This window comes from Athene noctua, chromosome 3 (genome assembly GCF_965140245.1).
Source record: "Athene noctua chromosome 3, bAthNoc1.hap1.1, whole genome shotgun sequence".
Classification (NCBI taxonomy): Eukaryota; Metazoa; Chordata; class Aves; order Strigiformes; family Strigidae; genus Athene; species Athene noctua.
Genome location: NC_134039.1, coordinates 54,882,265 through 54,902,273, shown reverse-complemented (window position 1 = coordinate 54,902,273; position 20,009 = coordinate 54,882,265). Strand labels below are relative to the sequence as shown.

The following is a 20,009-nucleotide window of genomic DNA, read 5'->3' as shown; positions in this document are numbered from 1 at the left end:
CATTTTAGTCTGTACTTAAATGGATTTACAACATGCAAAGTATATACTATTTCATGCAGAACTTATAATACAGCATCCTTTTTTTTTTTTTATATCATAATACTGTTTAAAATCATGCTGTCTGAATCAGTTTGGCCTGATGACTTTCACCTGCAGTACTGTGTCCAGCTCTGGGGCCTCCAACATAAGAAAGACATGCACCTGCTCAAGCTGGTCAAGAGGAGGGTCATGAAGATGATTAGGGGGCAGGAGCACATCCCTCATGAGGACAGGCTGAGAGAGTTGGGGTTGTTCAGCCCGGAGAAGAGAAGGCTTCAGGGAGACATTACAGCGGCCGGCCATCCAGTACTTAAAAGGGGCTACAGGAAAGATGTGGAGGGACTCTATCAGGGAGTGTAGTGATAGGACGAGAGGTAACAGTTTTAAACTGAAAGAGGGTGGATTTAGATTAGATATAAGGAAGACATTCTTTAATGTGAGGTTGGTGAGACACTGGAACAGGTTGCCCAGAGAAGCTGTGGCTGCCCCCTCCCTGGCAGTGTTCCAGGCCAGGTTGGACGGGGCTTTGAGCAACCTGGTCTAGTGGAAGGTGTCCCTGCCCATGGCAGGGGGGTTGGAACTAGATGATCTTTAAGGTCCCTTCCAACCCAAACCCTTCTATGAGTCTGATCCTATGCTCTTCCAGCACTTCATAAATTAGGATCAATAGAGGATTTGAACAAAGAAACTAGGGAGTCATAAAGAAACTTGGTAAAGAGAGGGAAAAGGCTAAAGGGAAAGGACAGGCATTCAGCTGTGGTGGGAGAGCATGGAGAGACAGGGAGGTATTCCTACACCAGACCAGCTGATAAGGGGTCTGTAGAGGGGTATGCTGAGGAGAGGCAAGAAAGCAAGTAGTGATGATTGGAAAATGTTATGTTTGATTGTACAGGTAGGGCTTGTGAGTTCAAAATAGACACATGTATTCAGAAAAAAATGGCCTAATAATGTGTCCAAATTAGATGGTGGTTTCTCTCTCTGCTTAACTTCAAATAAATTACTGTCACTTGTATCAGCTTTTTTCATCTATTGAAGTGCAAACATATAATCCACTCAACTGAGATTATCTTTAAAGAATCTAGTGTGGTGAAGGAGGTATGTAGGAGGCAGAGTTATAGGAGTCTGTAAATTTAAAAGGAGGTGGCTCATCCATGGGGCTGAAAAGTATGTATCACAGGACCAAAACTTCTGTGTCACTTGGTGGTGTCCGGGGAGACCTTCTGTGCTTTGGGGAGTGTGAGAGCTTAGACATGATTATTTCTGTCTTCATGTTTTTGTCGTATAGTTTGTATTTATAGGAACTTACAATTTTTCAGAGTTTTTCTTTTTGCTATTTCTTTTCATTGTTAAAGAGCTTTTTTAGTTAAAGGCAATTCACAGTTCATCTTTTGTTTTACATATACTAGAAATTCTGAAATAAGACTGCTTGCTATGTTTTTAAGCATACTCTCCATTTAGCATCATTTTCAAATCGAGGGTTAAAGTGCAGTTTGGAACATTTGTTTTCCCCAGAGTAACTTCCCCAACTATGTTCAGTAGCATTTTTGGCAGACCCATCAGTAGCTGTGAAGATTTTTGCATGGATTAGCAAGCCTTCAAGGTCATAGCTCTAACTCACTTGCCTCTAACAATGTGCAGAGATGAGCAGGTCTTTATTCTTTGCTTTGTATTAAGTCTGCACTATACCTACAGTATGAAGACCTAGGGAGAGTCGAAGACCAACTTTTCAAATACCTCTTAAACATGTCCTGTTGTTAAAAGCATGCATTTTGCATAGATTTTTTTCCTTACATTTTTTCTGTAGGTAATGGTATTTTAAAATACACAACACAACAGTCTTATTTTATGACATTGAGTAAAAAAAGAAAATAGCCCAGCTATTAGGAGTGAGGTGCCATGTTTGCTCCTTACTCCTTAAATGAAATCCATGTTCATTTATAGTGCTACTAAAATAATTTGTTCCAATTTTCATAAGTATTTGATAGACCTTTTAACTCTTTTTTTTTTTCTTAATTAATACAAATTTAATGGAAGTCAAGGTAAGTCTATATTGTTTTCCATTTGTGAACAGTCAACCATTTCCCAGTGAGTGTAAATAGTCTAGTTAATTTAGGCCTACTGTCAACACATTTGCTTTTCATATTTACCTTTTGCAGATCTGTTAGATGTAACCCATGGAGCACAGGTTGAAAACCAGTAGTTTACACTGCAGCCAGTTCTGCTGCAGGCTGCCTTGTAACCCGTCTTTGTCAAGGCTATGCCCAGGCTGTGATCAGCATAGTGAATTTGAACTGTCGTTTTGCTGATTTAAACTCTTACGAGAAAAGCACTGATAATACAAAGAGCATTTAGCTTGTGGATGATATGGTATAGGACTGTTTCCCGTGGAAGGGTTTTTCAACATACTATGGCCTGCTAAACCAGTTCTTTTACTGCCTGGTTTCCTGGAGTGATTGACCCGTGTCTAATATTTCCCCCATTTATATTATTACAGGAATATTGAAAAGTAAAACCACATCACCTTGCTAAATCATATTGATATGCCCTTTCAGTTATGGTTGGAAAAAAGGACAGTGGGTTTTCCTAAATATGTGAAATAATGTAGCTAATATCTTCTGTCTTTTTAAAGAGAAGTGTTATCAATATTTATCAGATGGCAGAGCATGTAGATTTCATGTCTGACTGGGGTGAATTTCATTGCAATTTTCGAAGAGAGTAATTGTATTTGAACATACATCTTTAATACAACTTCAGAGTTGTTAATTTTTTCTCAATTTTAGGTAAAGAGAGGACATCGGTTCAATCACTGAAAACATCAAGAGATGCATCCCCTTCAGGCACCACAACAGTACAGTCATCAAAGGTGAATTTTCTTTTCAAGTACTTCTCACCATGGTTTCAGATTGCTCATTGTTTCATTTTTTCCTCAGATGGAAGGAGATACTGTATGCAGCTGTTAAGGAGCATCCTGAGTTGCTCTGCAGTCCAGCAGAGGATAGGTTTCCCTTATCTGTCAGGAAGGTGCTGATAATGCTGTGTATCTAATGATGACACCAACAAACCTTTTTATTCTGTATTCACTGGCTCATTTTAGGACAAAGGGAGTTTTGTATATTTTTAAAACGGTCATTTCCAAAGTCCAGAGTGTACTAGAAAAGGAATGGCAAGGAGAAAAATGGGGAACCAGTTTTTAGGAACAGCAGATCAACTGGACAAGCCTGTACTTGCACTGAGCTCCATCCTTCAGTGATTCCTAAGCTGTGACTAGGTTTGGGAACAGTGTGGTGAAGTGTCTGACTGGCTGGGAAGATAATGTGAATAGCAAAGTTGGCTTGGAAGCAGGGCTGCTGGAGGATGTGGCAAGAATGATAGCATTTACTTGGGAAGGGATCCACATTGCAAGCTAGTTTGGTAAATGTTGTTTTATGTTCTAAATGATGCTATTTAATTTCCCATCAAATCCTGTGGGCTGAGCACCAACTATATGATCTTGCTAATTAGTTAAACGGACAGGCTAATGAACACTAATGAACAATCAGCATTCAATATTGTTCTGGCAGCAAAAACATTCTCACATCACAGACCACTTATCTGTAAATTATATTTGAGGTTAAAATAAACACTTCCACAGGAGTATTTTCTCTAAATTGTTGAGAAATACTTTAATGAGAAATAAAGAAACAATGCATTACATTGTTCTAGGTACATAAGTTTGTATTAAAAAGTAGCATTCACCATAAGTAGCATGGTGTACTAGCCTGGATCTTGAGGTCTTTTTAATAAAAGCAGTGAAATGCTTGATCAAAAAAAAAGGGGGAAAAAGAAAGGTACTTTTTGTTGTGAGAAGTTGAGACTGAAGGAAATAATTAGGTGGGGAAAAAATCAGGCTTTGGTTGTGCTATGTCATTCTAAGTACTTATCCCTTAGGCAGCTCTTTTAGAACTGCTGCTAGGCATTAGCTAATTGCCAGTGCCCTTAAAGGGAGAGGGAAGCGATATACTTTCAGTGATGTAAATAAGGAAAGTAAGATAAAAGGTGTTATGGACAAGTTACACCGATTTGGATTATAAAATATATAATTAGTTCACCTATTTTGCTTACAGACAGCATACTACAGCTTAATACCAAATCCTTGCTTAATACAAACCTTTGAGTACGAGGAGGTATTGCAAAATCTCTTGCTCTTGTATTAATATGCAGTGTGAGCTTGAACTTTAAAGTATTCTTTAAATGTTTTGTTTTCTTCAGTCAGGTCTGATTTATGCTGTATTGGTTTTTTTTTTTTGCCATTAGTTTGCATACATCTGCTGGCTGTGGATATCCTCTTAATGTAAGCTACACAAAATGAAACTTCTTGTTCCATGGAAGTAGTTTTTCCAGACGACACAAATATTGTGTATTTATCCACTGCAGAAATGGAAGTACTTCAGTGATTTTTTTATTGCTTTTCTGTTGAAGTCCTCAAATCTGTATGTGTAATATACTGACCTGTGTCAGTGGAGCCTCTTGGGGTAATGGCTGTGTTACACTGGACTGTTAAATTATGTAAGTGCTTCACTGACAGAAGTATCAACAGAAGAGGTCTTGGCAAAACATGAGGGCCAGGGTCTTATGATCTACTTAGACTTGAGAAATGAGTTATATATTTTATAGATTAAAGGAGATGATTTTCAATGCTCTGAGTTATAATTTAGCTTTGAAATACTTACAAAGATATATGCTTCTGCAGCAGTATTTCTTTTCACTGTAGTAACTATATGCAAATCTGAAAAGATATTCTTATCTGTCTTATAATTAATTTTTTACATATTAATGCTTGTGAATTAATGCATGTTGGTGTTATCTGATCTTAACCACCTGTTTAATTGACTGTGGCATGAAATCGTTTGTGTTTTTCTCTAATAGCTGTCTGAACTGCAAGCTTTGGAGGCTCTATCCAACGTAATTAGAGCAAAAGGCAGATGTGTGAGACAGGGAAAGCTTCCTGGCAAAGACAGCAGAAAGCTAACAGGTTTTTGCTGTTCTTATGTTATGCTTAAGGTCAAAAACAAGAAAAAAAAAGACACCTCTGAGGCGGGGGAGGAAGTTTCATTGTTTTTTATGAAATATGCTAGGTTATTGGTTTCTTTGTAAGTTTGAAGTTTAAGTAGCTGCAGACATTTTCCTTTGAGAAATATGTTCCTGTTCATTGTTGTGTGTACCTGTGGAAGTACCATTACTTTATCACATAAAATGCACTCAGGATTTTTTAATACCTATTTATTGACATGTGACCTGTAGAATTAAATTTAGTGAGATTAAATCAAACAATGTTTGTGGTATGCCAGTAGATACTAGCGGTTGGTTTCTGTTTATGGCTTGTGAAAATGTTGTAGGTCACGTGAGATTTTATTTCTCTTCATTTCAAGCAAAGCTGACTGTTGATGAAAAGGGTATTGGTCTTTTCTTTTTGTTAGTATTGGCCAAAGCTAGATTTGAGGAAAGGGAGAGATGCGTAACAGAACTTCAGTACAAGAGTTTTTTGGCAGCTAGGGAAAAGTCAGGTTAAAGGTAGAAGTAAGGCATGCTGTGGAGAATAGGAACATTGGGAAGAAAATTGGCAGCAGATAGTTTGTAGTGAGACTAGTGTAAGAATAATTGTGTAGTTTGGAAAAGTGAGCTGGCCTAATTATTAATTATATTACCCTTTTCTTTTAAGAACCCTCTTCATACCCCTGCATTTTGAACTTTGTCACCTCCTGATTTTGCTGGTTATAATTCTGTAATTTACAGTTATAGAAAAGAGGGATCCCTATTTGAACATTGTATTGCACTTCTCTTCTGGATTCAGATAAAGGTGGTGTCTTTATGACACATAATCCCGTAAGGGTTCAGTGTATTGTATGCTTTGTGCCATACTACAGCACAGAGACATTTGGATAATATTTTACTGGAGGTAAGCACAAAAGGTCTGAAGATTAAGTAGTCTTATTACAAATCACAGTATTTTCTTCCACTGGCCATTTATGTAATTTAGGATGAACTAATGGTAAGAGGGTGGAAGTATTATATTTTTTGGGTTTTTTGTCCACCTGTTTGCTAGAATGAAACAGGCATCGGGTAGAAATAGTGACAATCTTTTTCAGACAGTAGGATTTTTGTGTCTTTTTTAGATATCCATCTTAGTGTTACAGTTTTTAATACTAGACTTGTATAGATTCTTGGATGGATGCTTCTATACATACAGTTGGTTGAAATGAAAAACCCACTTAGTGGTAACAAGAATTATAAAGCTAGCTATTCCTAAACTGGTTTTGGTACATGTGTACTTGTCATTGTCTGTTTGTTTCTCTGTTAGTAAAAGCCAAATCATATTCTTAGAGAGAAATAAATTTAAAAATATTATTTATATGAGTATTTTAATCTGAAAAGGTAGATTAAAAAGCCATAAATCCATGACTGGTTATAAATGACTAGTGTTTCCCCAAATAAAAAATAATGAATTTTAATGGAAGCAGCTCTGATCATTTGAAGTATGTATAAACCACTTTGTCCCTAATGAGCTTAGATTTTATACCCTATACAGTATTTAATATTTAAGTTAGCTACAACTTTTTATGCTGGAAAATCACATTGAATTGTTAGATCACTCCACACTTGTATCTGAATTCTTAGTGCCCATTAGATCCATGTCTCTTTAAACTCAACTGGTCTCAAATAATTTTTCTGTTATTTCTGTCCTATGAATTTAATAAAACTGATTCTGAAAGTATGGTGCTCTTTTAACATTTTACTGAACTTCATCGATTTACCTTTTTTCTCCTCTGTTTTTTTTTTCCTCTCCTCTCCCCCCCTTTTCTTTTTAAATAAATCAGTCAGCAAATGAAATAGCTTCAGCTTCCTTATTTCCTATTTTAAAATGTTTTGGGGATCTGAATAACTGTTTGTTTGATTTGAAGATGTTTTAGCATATGTAAATTTATTTCCTGTTAAAACCTTCACTATAATGTTTTTATACAGGCCTTGGATAAGAGCAACAGACTATCGGAAAAGGAACTTGCAGAAGCAGCAAGCAAGTGGGCAGCTGAAAAGTCAGAGAAGACCAATGAAAGCAATTTACCTGAAATAACAGAGTATGATGTAAGACAGGATTAATAATAGATTTATTTTAAAGTATTACAACAATAGGCTCCTGGTTTTTTGTGCTCTTCTGAAAGGCACATTTTGTAACTTACCCTGAATTTGTCTGCCTGTGATACTACATGTTTATTGAAGGGGTGTGAGAGGGAGATGAAAGTCGTGTGATTTATTTATTCATATTTAAAAACACACAAAACAAGAGTAGGTTTTGTTAGTGTAATTTGAATTCATGTTAAGCTATAACTGACAAAATAAGGCTCCAGCTCTCCCAGGGATCTCCAAGGAACTCTTCTACTGGTGTAAGTCTGTATGCCTACTGAATTCCTTAAAATTAGCAAGGGACTTTTGAGTCAAGAGTGTGTACATGTAAAAAAAGACTAGAAGAGAAACTCTGGTTTATTTAATTCAGTTCCATGCCATGTCATATATTCTTTTGCAGAAAGCAGTCCTCTTCCATACTAAAAATTAAGCTTTTGCCTTGGTACTGCAGTGGTTAATATTTTTTTTTTCCCCAGAACCTTTATTTCATTAATAATCAACATAAATTAATTGCCAGTTTATACTCATCTGTTCTTGCCCCTCCCTGTCTTCTACCCCTTGCTATATTAATGTGTGATTATAGCTCTTTTCAGTCTTTGTTTTGTAATGCTGCTCTTGGATAGGATGTGGTTTTTGGATTCTGCTATGTTAGTGGAAGATGTATTTGTCATTTAAAACAAACCAAATGTCATGTAAGTTCTTTCTGTAAAATAGTCTGGTTTAATTCTGTGATCATTTCATCTTCAACTTTCACTTTGCTTCAACTTTAGGGCCGGTCTTCAAAAACAAAATAGTACCTACTTTACAAAGTCACATACCTTAACCTTCATAATTAATGGCTTGTATTTTATGTACATTTGTAAATAATTTGAGGGAAAATAAAAGCATCTTGGAAAGCATCAGATTTCCTCCTTGTATTTCACCCTTGTGGAACCTAACAGTCAGAATAAAGCAATAAATTTACTGAAATCCACATTTATCTAACCTTTTAAGTCCTGTCCATTGATGTAATGGCTGAGTGCATCAGCAGCTTCTTGATTCTGGACAGGAAGATACAGTTGAATAAATAAAATGTTCATTTCCCTCCAGGAAAAATACATTTTTAAAAGAGGGAGGGCTTGGAGTGAGGAAGAAGAAGCAGCAAACTGATCCAAGCATGAATGCCATACAGATGAGAACATATGCATGGACATTTCTGAGAGGTTCAGGAGAGTAACAGTGAAGAGAAATGTCACTCCTGTTCTTGATCAGGGCAAAGTAATGCAAGGGAGGAAAGAATAGAGTAGGCCATATGGAGAAGAGTTGTTTAAAGCTTCCTCTGTGCCACAGAGAAAATTGGAGTGACAAAAAGATTAAAAATAAAGTTTAAAAATGAAACAATTGCAGTTGATTATGGCAGAGTCTGAGCTGATTTATTAACTTAGAAAGTGTGCTACAGGAATGCTAATGAAGAAGGTGAGGCATCTCATTCCGAGTCTTAGAAGAAAAGGATACTTCTCACCTTGATTAGTAGGTTGTCATGCATGAATTGCAACAGTTTTTAACTTTTTCCAGTCTATCTTACATAGTGCTTAACAGTTGAACTCTGTGTTGCACTGAACTTTTAGCAGTCTTTACTCATTCTCGGACATGTAATGGTTTACTGCAGTAACAAGATCTAGGATGCAATCTTAATGGTTTATATTGCTGTTAAGTTTTGAGCAGGTGCTCATAGGATCTCTTCAGCTTCTTATTATTTTTCTCTAATGCTTTTCTGTTTCACATTAAAGACTTAAGATTCTCTTTATTTTTGAATAGTATAAAATATTTCTATGAACCTTCTTCAATTCTCAAATATTTTTTTTTTAATTACTATACAAATCTGTTCCATAATATTTAATTTAAATATGCTGTAGTAATCTCTTCTGTTTTTACATCTTCTTTATAGACTCCTTGGAATGGCAGTCTCTTTTCTTTGGAGCAGGGATACTACCATAATTTCTGTTTTAGAGGGAAGCTTATACAGTTTTGGTATTTGAGTAAGATTTCTCGTATTATGAGGAATCCTCTAAGCACATGTTTACTTTTGCTATACAATAAGTATCTCTGTTCCGTTTAATATTAAACCTGTGGTCCTGAATGCTGCAAGAGTTCATTCTGCCAGTATTTTGATTTTGTCAATGCCTATTTACCTTTGATTTGTTACTTTTATCCTTTCCCAGAAAACTAATCCCACTTTCATTGTGGATTTGTCTTGCTAGTTGGTGTTAGAAATACCACATATACAAGTTCCTTCTCAGTGGAAGGGCAGGTAAAGGTTATCTGACATCATTGTCTTTACACAGTTAAGCTGGTCACAGTTTTTTATGGTATGTTTTCTACATGTTTAAAATCTATATTTCTATATCTGTCAGATTTTAGCAATAATACTCCACTAAAAGTCTTGATAAGCAAACTCATACATAACTGAATGACTGAATTTGGGTTTTTGTTTTTGCTTTCACACTTTAAGGTTTTTATTTTGGTCTCAAAACAGCTTTTTTTTTTTTTTTAATAAGGCTGGATCTTCAGCTCCATTATACATCGAACAAACAGAAGAAACAGAAACAAATATAACGGATAGTACAGAATTATATGAGGATGGCCAGCTTCTTGGTCGCTCAAAAGCAATTGCAACTAAGACAAAGGAGATTGAACAGGTGAGTCCTCTTGGCATTTTTTTTCACTGATACAGTACCTGTGTAATGGTTTGATCTGCTAGAAATATGTTGATTTATTTATTCCTTCTTCTTGGAGTGTAATATGAATGTAATCTGATTTCCTGAGATGATGTGATGATAACATCTCTACTTAATTCTGAAGAAGCATGGCATTTATCTGCATGTGGGAATTAGTGGTGGTTTTCTGTAACTTACATGCAATACCTGCTATTTTGTAAGCCAAGAAAATGACTGCTCTGAATAATTGTTTTAAAACCAAATATAATACAAGTAATTTCAAATGTAATTAAAAAGCAAGGCTTTATGTGAGATCAAATTATCAAAAACTACTTTTATGCTGTAATTACTTAAATATATACAGTTTGGGATTGAACACTAGAAGCTGCCTGTTGGTTTGGGTTTCTTGGTGGGGTTTTTTTTTGGGTGCAGTTTGGGGTTTTTGTATTTTTTTTTTTTTTAATCATCTTTGAATCTCAGTGCCTTTGTCATTCTCTGAAGATTCTCCGAAGAAAACTTCTTAAGTTTTACTTTCACTATGGTGTTTTATATCTAGATGAGGGAGGGATATTGTGTTCAAAATTTGTATTCTTTTCTATGTTGAGTACTTGGGGGATTGATTTAATATAAACCATGATTTCTATTACTATTGTAACATTGAGTTTTTGAGGAGGTTCAGTGGAAGTTTATTCATGTATTAGTCTTTAATATCATGGCACCTCACAGCAAGGAAATTATCTACAATAACCTTGAATTTTATTTGTCATAAACAGTCGAAGTATTTTGCTTCAATGTTTTTGTTACTTTAAATGGTGAGTTTGGAGAGTGTTCTGACTTGATCTTTCTGATGTAAATGCAACTATGCCAGCTCTGGAAATTACATTTAAAGTTTATAATTTGGAAGGACAAAGAGATTACTTTCTTCAAACTTGCTCTGATTTACAGTGTTTTCAGTGTAAGCCTGGGATGGGTGGAAGGGAAATCTGGATCACTTCTCCCCCTGATGATTATCTCATTATAACATCTTCAAGAAAATAGGTCTCTGGTCTTGTTCGAGATAAGCTTATTTTAGGTCTTCGTTTTCCATCTTAATTCTAGTGGCCTTTGTTCTGTTGCCTGTGAGCTCATTTCCTGTGCTTTAACACTGCTGTTGCTTTTTCTTGATGCTTGAAAAACAACTTTATACTCCACTGGTTTTTTTTCTTTTTTCTTTAATGTTGACTTTGCATAATCATGTCCCTGGTGAGCATGGCTTTGCATGTGTGCTGGGTCTGGCTGGGATGGAGTTAACCAGAGCATGCTGTAACTATGAGAGTATGATGTAGATTGTTTATCCCTGTGTTTCTGATCACAGGTCCTACATGGCCTAAATCAGCTCCTGCCAAAGGCATAAACTTATGACTATTTAAAAATGACAAACTGAAAAAAGACTAGAAGCAGATTTTAAAAATATGGTGATTGTGATTATTTAGCCTGATGCTGGTGAATTTGTGATTAGTTTATTTCCCCTAGGTCCTAAGGACAGGCTTATAGTGAAAACATATGAAATTTGGGCATAAAAAACAAACGTTGCTTTCAATATGATCTAATGTGATTATGTTTGCACTTATCTCCAAGGAAATCTAGATTATGTTCTGTAAAACAGAATACTTCTAGGAACTTAGCTCAGAAAAGCCTGAGGAATAACTTAAAAAGATTTGGTTTTCATAGAACCAGTTTCTCCTGTTGTTGATTTGTATAATGAAACTGCCAGCTTCTGCAGAATTAAAATAAGATTTTAGAATGATATTGGAAGCATCTTCAGTACATTTTATTCAGCTGAACAAGATTTGTAGTTTTTTATAAAATCAGGTACCGTGGATTTGTTGAGAGCTAGACAAGATACGTATTTAATCATTTAAACATGAGACTGTAAAATGACCTGTTATTCAGATAAATAAGTAACCTCTGCTTTGGCAATTAAAAAAAATCCAGAAAATTTATTATTATGATAGTCCTGATGATTTTCATAATTGTGAAATGCTGTGAATCTTCCTACTGTATATGGAAGCAGTCTCTCTGTAGAAATTTATACAGTGTTCCGTTGACTTTGAGTTGTCAGCATCTGAAAGTGAATTTGTTTTATTTCTGTGTGGCTTCAGTCCTCTGCCATTGACAAGGAATGAGAGAGGGAGCAGAGGGTGGAATAGAAACTGAATTTGCAGTCCTGTGGTGAACTGCTTACTAAAGCTTTATTGGATGAACTTTTCAATATAATTTATACTGATTTTACTACTGTTTAACTGAAAGTATGCTTCTGGTTTTTGCACAGTAAAATTAACATGCAAATTTAATACTATCGCTAGTCATGCTATATTGTTTATAGAGGTGTAACATTTAAATCTTAAAAGTGAACTGTAGGCTATAGTGCACTTGAGGAATAGGAAAACTGATGTGATAATGAAATACAGAATACATTTATAAGAAAGCTTTTTCATAATTTATTTCTGATTATTTATCTTGGAGACTCAACAGCAGAATATTTTTTTGTTCTGTGGACTTTTTTCCAGTTGAATTTCATTCAGGTGCTTCCAATAGCTTCTGAATACCTAGTTTTATTGTATTATTTCTGGAATGTAGTTTTGTGGAAGGATTACTAAAATAAAATACTTATAGTTATGCTGCAAAAATGGTGTAGCTGTAAACCTTCTGCAAAGCAAGATTCCTGAAAGATTGGTTTTCAGTCTTCACTGGGCAGGTATTAAAGTATTTAAAATCAATCAATCAATCAGTGTAGAAGTAACTTCTTGTGCCACTGGGTATGTGTCTATGATTTGGTGAGGGTTTAGCCAGTGTTTGAGAAAGTGATGCTGGACTAGAAGGCTTGACCTATTAGACCTCTTCTGTCTCCCAGGTTTTTCTGCTTTCTCTTGGAGCACCAGATCTAGTGATGTTTACTTTTCAGTTCATATTTATTCTTATATTGATTCCAAGGTATTATTGCTGTTCCAAAGTCCTGATAAAGCCGTATTTGGTTTGTCCTCTCCATATGCATCTGTCTCCAAAGCTTCAACTAGGAAAAAGAGCAAAATTTTCCAAATATGTACTTTTACTTCACAGTATGGTAAAACTTCAGGTAGATGCACAGACAAAAAAGGCTGTGCTGACAGAACATGTACAGTGTTGCAATGAGCAAATTCATTGCTGTACAGCAGAGAAACGGGCAGCCTAAAGCCCTAAGTGGAAGAAGGGAGGTGGCAGCTTGTGATACAGTCTGTTTACTTCTCTTAAGAAAAAACAACCACAAAACCCTTTAAGCAATTGAATGAAATATTCATACAGGTGTTCTGTTTAAATAAATCCATCTCTGTATGTTATGTATCACTCATACCACTCTTCTGTAAAGTTGCCTCTAGCTTTCCTCCAAGTTACAGTGACACAATCGTCAAAATCAGAATTTTAAATGTAATGTGATTGTAAATGGTCGCTCTGGCTCATCAACAAAATGTTTATATATTATTTGTTTGATGGGGGACTTATTGCAGGCATTCATGTAAAATCATGTAATTTGAAGAAAAAGAAAATTCTTTGTGTGCTGACTATGACAGGACAAAGATTGTGAAACACGTACTATTTGCTATTTAGTAACTATCTTTTAAGAGTCTGCATTTGCTTTGCAAGTATTAACTGAAGCTGACATAAAGAGAGGAGAACAGAAGTTGTGCTCATAGATAAATGATTGGAAAAATCCAGACACTGTTTGAACAGAGCCAAGAATTACCTGCATGACACCCAAACTAGAAAAACTCCAAAGCGTGTATTTAATCTGAAGTCTGCTGGTATTACTTTGAAGGAAGAACATAGTTGAAGATGCATGGGCACTTCAGAACATTGCTGAACTGGGACTGCAAATCCTGGTAGACTCTGGTCTCATCAGGCATAGTGACAGTAGCCTTCTGCAGGTTGGATGGGACCTCACCTGGGCCAGTCTTCTCTTGAAACAGGGTGTTAGATCAGGTCCTTCAGGGCTCTGTCAAGTTGAGTCCTGAGTATTTCCAGTGAAGGAGACTACTGTTTCTCTGGGCAGCCTATTTCATTGTTTCACTGCTCCCTTTCTGAGCTCAGCTGCCATCACAGTCTTGCGTACTGTTTTTCAGAACATGCTTGCTTTCTACCAAGGGCAGAGTTTCTGCTCCCTGCTCCTCCTAGCAGTTTCCTGTCCCCATCCATGAGCTGTGGAGTCCCAGCTCCTTGCCATGGTCCCCTGCTTTTGGCTGGCCTCACCTGCCTATCAGAACCTGCTCAGGGGGCTCAGCTACTCTCAGGGGAAGGGTTGAGTTCCTGGGACCCTCTGGCCCTGACGCCCTGTGGTTGGTAGAACAGGATCTTTCCTGGCACTTCCACAGGGCAGATACTGGAAAAACTGATCCGTTCCATACTGGTGCATCATCTTTTCCAGCTTTGTGCCTCTTTGCACTGAATGAAAATTCTGCAGCATTAACATGTGTCTCATGTTTTAGTATATCCTGTGAAGTAGGATCCATGGTGTGGCTTTTGATGTCCTATTTGTAAGCAATCAGAAAATTTGGAGAGATTTCAAACACAAAAATAGTGGGTTGCTTTGTGTTGTTTTTAAGCTAGCCTTTGAACATGCCTTTCCCTCTTTCCTCCACAATTATAATTTTGAAATTTGATGTTATATGTTGTCTTAGCATGATGCGATAGACGCCCATTCAATAGGTGTTTAAAAGATTGGTCTGCGTACTTGAAAACAGCATAGCAGAGAATTTTGCATTAGAATGTCAAGATGAATGAATGTCCATAGGTTGCTGATGTAACAATTTAATTAACTTCTTTATATTTTTACATTTAATAACATGAAATATACATTAAAGTATTGTTTTGGAGTTTAATTTCTCTTCTTATGTAGTTAAGGATCAGCTTATGCTTTTAGCCCATAATGTGCTGAAGTGTGGGTTTTTTTCGAAGTGATGACAAATACATCCCTGGTGTTAAATTCACAATTGGAGCGATTCAGCATCGGTGTTACACAAAAGGCTATCTCTTTGTTCTTCCTTTATGAGCATGAGTAGCAGGGGTTCTTGAAATGTCTTATCTTGTCTAGACATCAAGTCTGCAACACTGTGTTAATTAGTCCATTATTATGTGTCCAGTTTCTTAAGTGTTGCATATGCAAGTTGAAGTGACATGAGTTACATCTGGAAATCTAGTATTTTCTGAAGACAAAGTTTACCAAATGAGCCAAGTACCTTCCTTGATTTTGGCAAAAAATCAAACCTCTAAGTTTCTGAATGAGATTTGACACTCAGACCTCAATTTATCTAAATATTACTACAGAGCTCTGGCATCTAAGAAGGAAGTGTAGGAATTAATACGTTCATGAATGCTTTTTTAAATGGAATTACTGGCTGACTGGATGCTTTCAGTTCAACAGTATTTTAAAATGTCCAGCAAGATAATTTTTAAATGTTCAAACATTTGGATCAGTTACTTGTTTACTTGAATTTGTCAATGAATGTTACTTATTAACAGCCCTCAGTAGTATTAATGAACTGTCATCCTAATTGGACAGCCTTCTTGCTGGAAGATGCTGAAAATCACAGATTTTTCTGAAGCTTTCATTTGAAACGTCATATATATGGTGCATAGAAAGAAGGAAAAATGGGTGTCTGGCTGGGTCAACAGGCTGTTCAGATTCTGTTTCCAAATCTGCTAACTGCTTTTTTTTTTTTTTTTCCCCAAGGTAAATTAGTTAAATCTTTGGCCTAGAAGTTGCAGTTAAGTAAGAAAAACAGTTAGGTTTTAGCAGTTGTAGTGTGTGTGGTTTTAGAACCTTTTCTTGTTCTTCTGTTTTGTCAGATCTCTTGTTCTGGTAAAATTTATATAGCAGTAACTGAATTGTCTTTGTGTGTATTTAACACTTTTTAATGGGATGGAGGTGCTGCTCTGAGAGAAGACTCACAGCTCACAGAGTGAAACTTTACATGGCAAGGGCTTAGTTAAGAAAGTTTTGGTTTAAATATCCGACCATTAAAAAAATATGCAGGCGATTGTCATGATAAAAAAGCCACAATTTCTGTAACGTATGGAAGTATAAAGCATGCCTTCCTCTCTGCCCCCAACCCCTCCTGTGTCCTATGTTTTGCTTTAAACAAAACTGTTTTATAGTGCTTCAATAGTGTAAGGTGAAAGAGGCTACGAGGCAGTTTCCACATCTTGCCTCAGAATAAGCTAATGAGAAACCATGGTAAGTATAACAGGAAAGCTATAAATTCTGGATATGCTAGATTAAACGTTTAAGTTTTTCTAGTTGTAGTAAAATAAATAATAAGTTGGACTAATGGGAATCCAGGAAGGAATGAAGGAGGCTGTCAAAGCTGGCCTTGCTTGTACCTTTTCTTTTGACTTCAGCTGAGCCAGGGAAACAGGTTACTGTTTCCTTAGATTATCTTGTTGGACTGCTTGTGCTGTTGCTCATTTCAGGCAAAATTATCTAGGTTAGAAAAAATCCCTTAATTAAAATTTGGGTTAAGAGGTAGGTAAGTTAAGTGAAGCTGAAGGAACTGGAACAGTAACTAGAAAACATATTAAAGGATTATTTCTGATTATGGATGAGGTCAGACATGCTTTGTTTCTGATGGGAGTAGACTAGACAAGAGTAACAGTCCAGATGAGAGTAAAAGATGGGGAAGCTGTAAATTTTGGTTCCCTCCTAGCTTTTCTGTTGCCCTTCAAATTTTGTATACTTAATACACTGTAGCAAGGCCTGAATGATGGACTCATCATCATCAGTCTAATTTGGTTGGTAGTATAGTATGTATCATGCCTCGTCTGAGCTTATGTTTATTTTATTTAAATGTAAGATGTAATTAGATGTGTTCATTTATTTTTTCCGAATCAAGAAAACATTTATCTCAGGTTTTGGTATTTTGCCTTAGGCTTCTCAGAAAAATTGATGACGATTCCTTTACTTAATGATAGCATCTGTCTATGATCTTGTTTCATCCTTTTGTGGTTTATTAGTTTCCTTGTATCAGTACCCCTATCCTTATATACAAGGCAAGTAATTTACTTTTTACACATTCTCAGGCACTTTTTCTTGCATATTAATTCTGAGTTACTGTTTTTTCTACTACCTTTTAATACTTACTCTAGACGTCCTTAATTTTTATTGTTGCAAAATTAAATTAAGTCGTCATGCTTATTTGCATCTTTATAGTTCACACTTGCCTTAAGTTTTTTTTGTGCTGGGATCTTTCAGTTTTCTAAATCTGAGCTGTTTGTTAGAAACCTGCATTTTCATGTTTATGAAACTGTGAGATGGAGAACATAAAAGCTTTTGGTCAGTATCTTCATTGTATCATGGATTCTCCTTACAAATACATTGAGTTAAAGCAGGATACTTGTAAAAGGATATGAAAACTTTAGCTACTTTCCTTTTCTTGTGTTTGGGTCACCATGCTTTAGAAGCTGCAGTCCTTCACTTCTCATTTGTTTTCTCTTCCATTTCCGTGGACATTAATGGGTTATTTGGTATGCACTGCAGTGTTCATAATTGCACTGATTTTGCATATGTAGCAGTTTGTAACTCATTTTACTTCAGCACCTGAAGGTATAGTTTAATAAGGAAGTGTATTACGACATTTCAGCTTTTTGCCAGAAGCTTTTTTCATTGGAAAACTGATAAAAAGTGAGTGTTATTCAATAGGCAGTGCTCATAGGGCAATACTTTTAAGAGAACTTAACACCAGAAATGTACGCATGTATCCAGTAACAGGATGGTATTTCTTAGAGAAACCTGAATGCATCAGGTTGAATTCACCTTTAGCTTTCTATCACTACCTATCTATGGAAGACTTTGTGTTTGATGTTTATTTTGCCTTATATTTTTTAATGTAAACAGTTTTTGGCCTGTGCTGAGCACGTTATTTTGAAGTTAGTGAATTCTGGGCACTCAACTCATTGATAAATGTAATCATCGATACAGTTTTTGATGTAGTGGTGCTCCATTTATATGATCAAGCAGTACTGCAGATTGCAAGATCTCAGAGAGGGTGTTTGCTTACAGGCAGTCTTAAAGGGGATTGTTTACAGATGTTATAATTTGACGGTAGGTCTCTGGAAGACTTAAATGAGAGGGTACTTGATAAAATTGCTGGACTTAGTTGTAACCAAAGGAAATGTGAAAGAAGGTTGTACCTGTTTCACTCGAGCTGTTCAAATCTGAAAGACAAGATCCACTTCTTGGTCAGATAAAGTGGAAAAACTAAGGAATTGTCCATTAAATAGTACTTTTTTTCAATCAACAGCTAGCATTGATTGTTTGATTTAAAATTTCTTGTCCTGTTTTGAGAAACCAGAAGAATTTAACAGGCTGAAAGAAGACTTGGAAACAGTAATACTGAGTAGACAGACTAGGAAGAAGAAAGATCAGTTTCAAAAGATGATGAGTATAAACAGGATTGGAAAAGGCATTAAGAAGAGAAGAAACTCTAAAAATGTGTGGGCCTTGATGTATAATTAGGAACTAATTATGAGAAATTGCCTACTGAAAAAACTGCTAGAAGTTAAGATGCTTGGAAGGATAAGCAGAATTGACACTGGCAAGCCTGAGAAAGCTGAAGAACAAAACCAGAAAGGGTGAATAGTCTGAGCCTTGATAAAAAGCAGTAGTTTCTGTGGGAGTGAGAATTACTGGTTTTGTGTGTGTGGTTTTGTTGTTGTTGGTTTTAATAACTTGGATTTAATGTAGAGGATAGAGAGAGCCTCCTCTCTTTTTCTCCAGTGTATTCTTGCCTTAACAGAATGGTATTGGTGGACTTGAGAGGTGGTTTTAGCAATGTTGTTCGATTTTATTTTTGAACTGGTTTAAGGGTAGAAGGTAACATTCTCTCTTAGTTGATTTAATGCACTGAGGTTTAAAGTTTTAACTTTTTTGTATTTTTCTTTCTTATAACCTACTGTCTCTTGAACAAGGCAACTTCCGAATTTCAGATAAATATTTCAGCATTGCTACCAGGGAAACCTTCTGTTTCCTGGATTGAAACAGAATGAGAATAGGATCGGTCCCATATACCTAATAATTAGATCAGAAAATTTAAATTGCCTCAGAAATAACCCTAGCTCAAAGAACTACTGTCCAGCATCTGTTCATGCTCCACCCCAACACTGATGTCACACCAGCTCTATCAGTATTCCCAATACAGTCTGAGCACTGAACTTCTGAAAGACTCAAGACTTGAAATAGGAGTCCAAGTGGTGCTTAAAACAGGATGTATGTAAGGCAAATGGAGGACAGTGTCATAAAGGAAAGGTTTCATAAAACCATATGTGATGATGGGAAGGTGATAACAGCAAACATGGAAAAACCCCTGGTAAGTGCCAAATGAAAGGCAGTGGCAGGAAGGTAGGTGACAGGAGGGACTTGATGTCTGGCACGGAAGCTGGTTGCCATTTCTCCTGCACTGACAAGAGCTTTCAAACCTCAGGCAGTGAGAGTAGACAGCAACAGAAGAGTATCACACAGGCAACCTGTAGGTAGGGAAAATCTGCTGAGGTGTGAATCTATAGACTCATGTAGTTTGTGTTTTACAGACTGTAGAGCTGCTCTTATACCAGAAACTATGACAGTTTTGCTGGTACATGTAGTTTAATCCCCTAATCCATTTGTAATCTAGTTTGTTTGCAACACTGATTCATGTATAAATATAGGGTCATCTGTGACCAAAGACACTTTTGGTGACAGGTTGTATTTGTCACCTGGTTCTTAAGTTTCTATTTCTTTTTATATTCTGTATCTCAGTGCCTAGCCTGATGTCTTCTTTCTTCTGGCAGTTGTTTAACTGAGCAGGTTAAACTCAGTATGTTTTAAAGATGTTTTTAATAGCTTGTTCTTTTCTGTGAACGTTAGTGATCTGACAGCCATTAATTGGGTGGCATTTGGAAAGCAAGCAAATTATTTAAAATAAAAAAGCTAAAATTTAGAGGACTGTTATATGGGTTATGTTCAAATTGTTTTGAGTGTATATAGCATTTATATAGGTTTGTATCTTAAAAGCTTGTCACAGAAAGTATTTATTTGCTCTGACCTTTAAAATATAAGGTGATCTTACAGGT

The 20,009-nt window shown here is 36.1% G+C and overlaps 1 protein-coding gene across 4 annotated transcripts in view; it reads left to right on the top strand.

Annotated features, from left to right (window-relative positions):
* Positions 1 to 20,009, top strand: part of PPHLN1 (periphilin 1) — a 71,357-nt gene that overhangs the window by 30,531 nt on the left and 20,817 nt on the right. For all 4 annotated transcript variants that reach the window (XM_074903027.1, XM_074903028.1, XM_074903029.1 and 1 more), the window contains 3 exons: positions 2,820 to 2,902; positions 7,039 to 7,158; positions 9,735 to 9,875. In XM_074903027.1, coding sequence (XP_074759128.1) covers positions 2,820 to 2,902; positions 7,039 to 7,158; positions 9,735 to 9,875 — 344 coding nt within the window. The remainder of the gene's footprint in view (positions 1 to 2,819; positions 2,903 to 7,038; positions 7,159 to 9,734; positions 9,876 to 20,009) is intronic.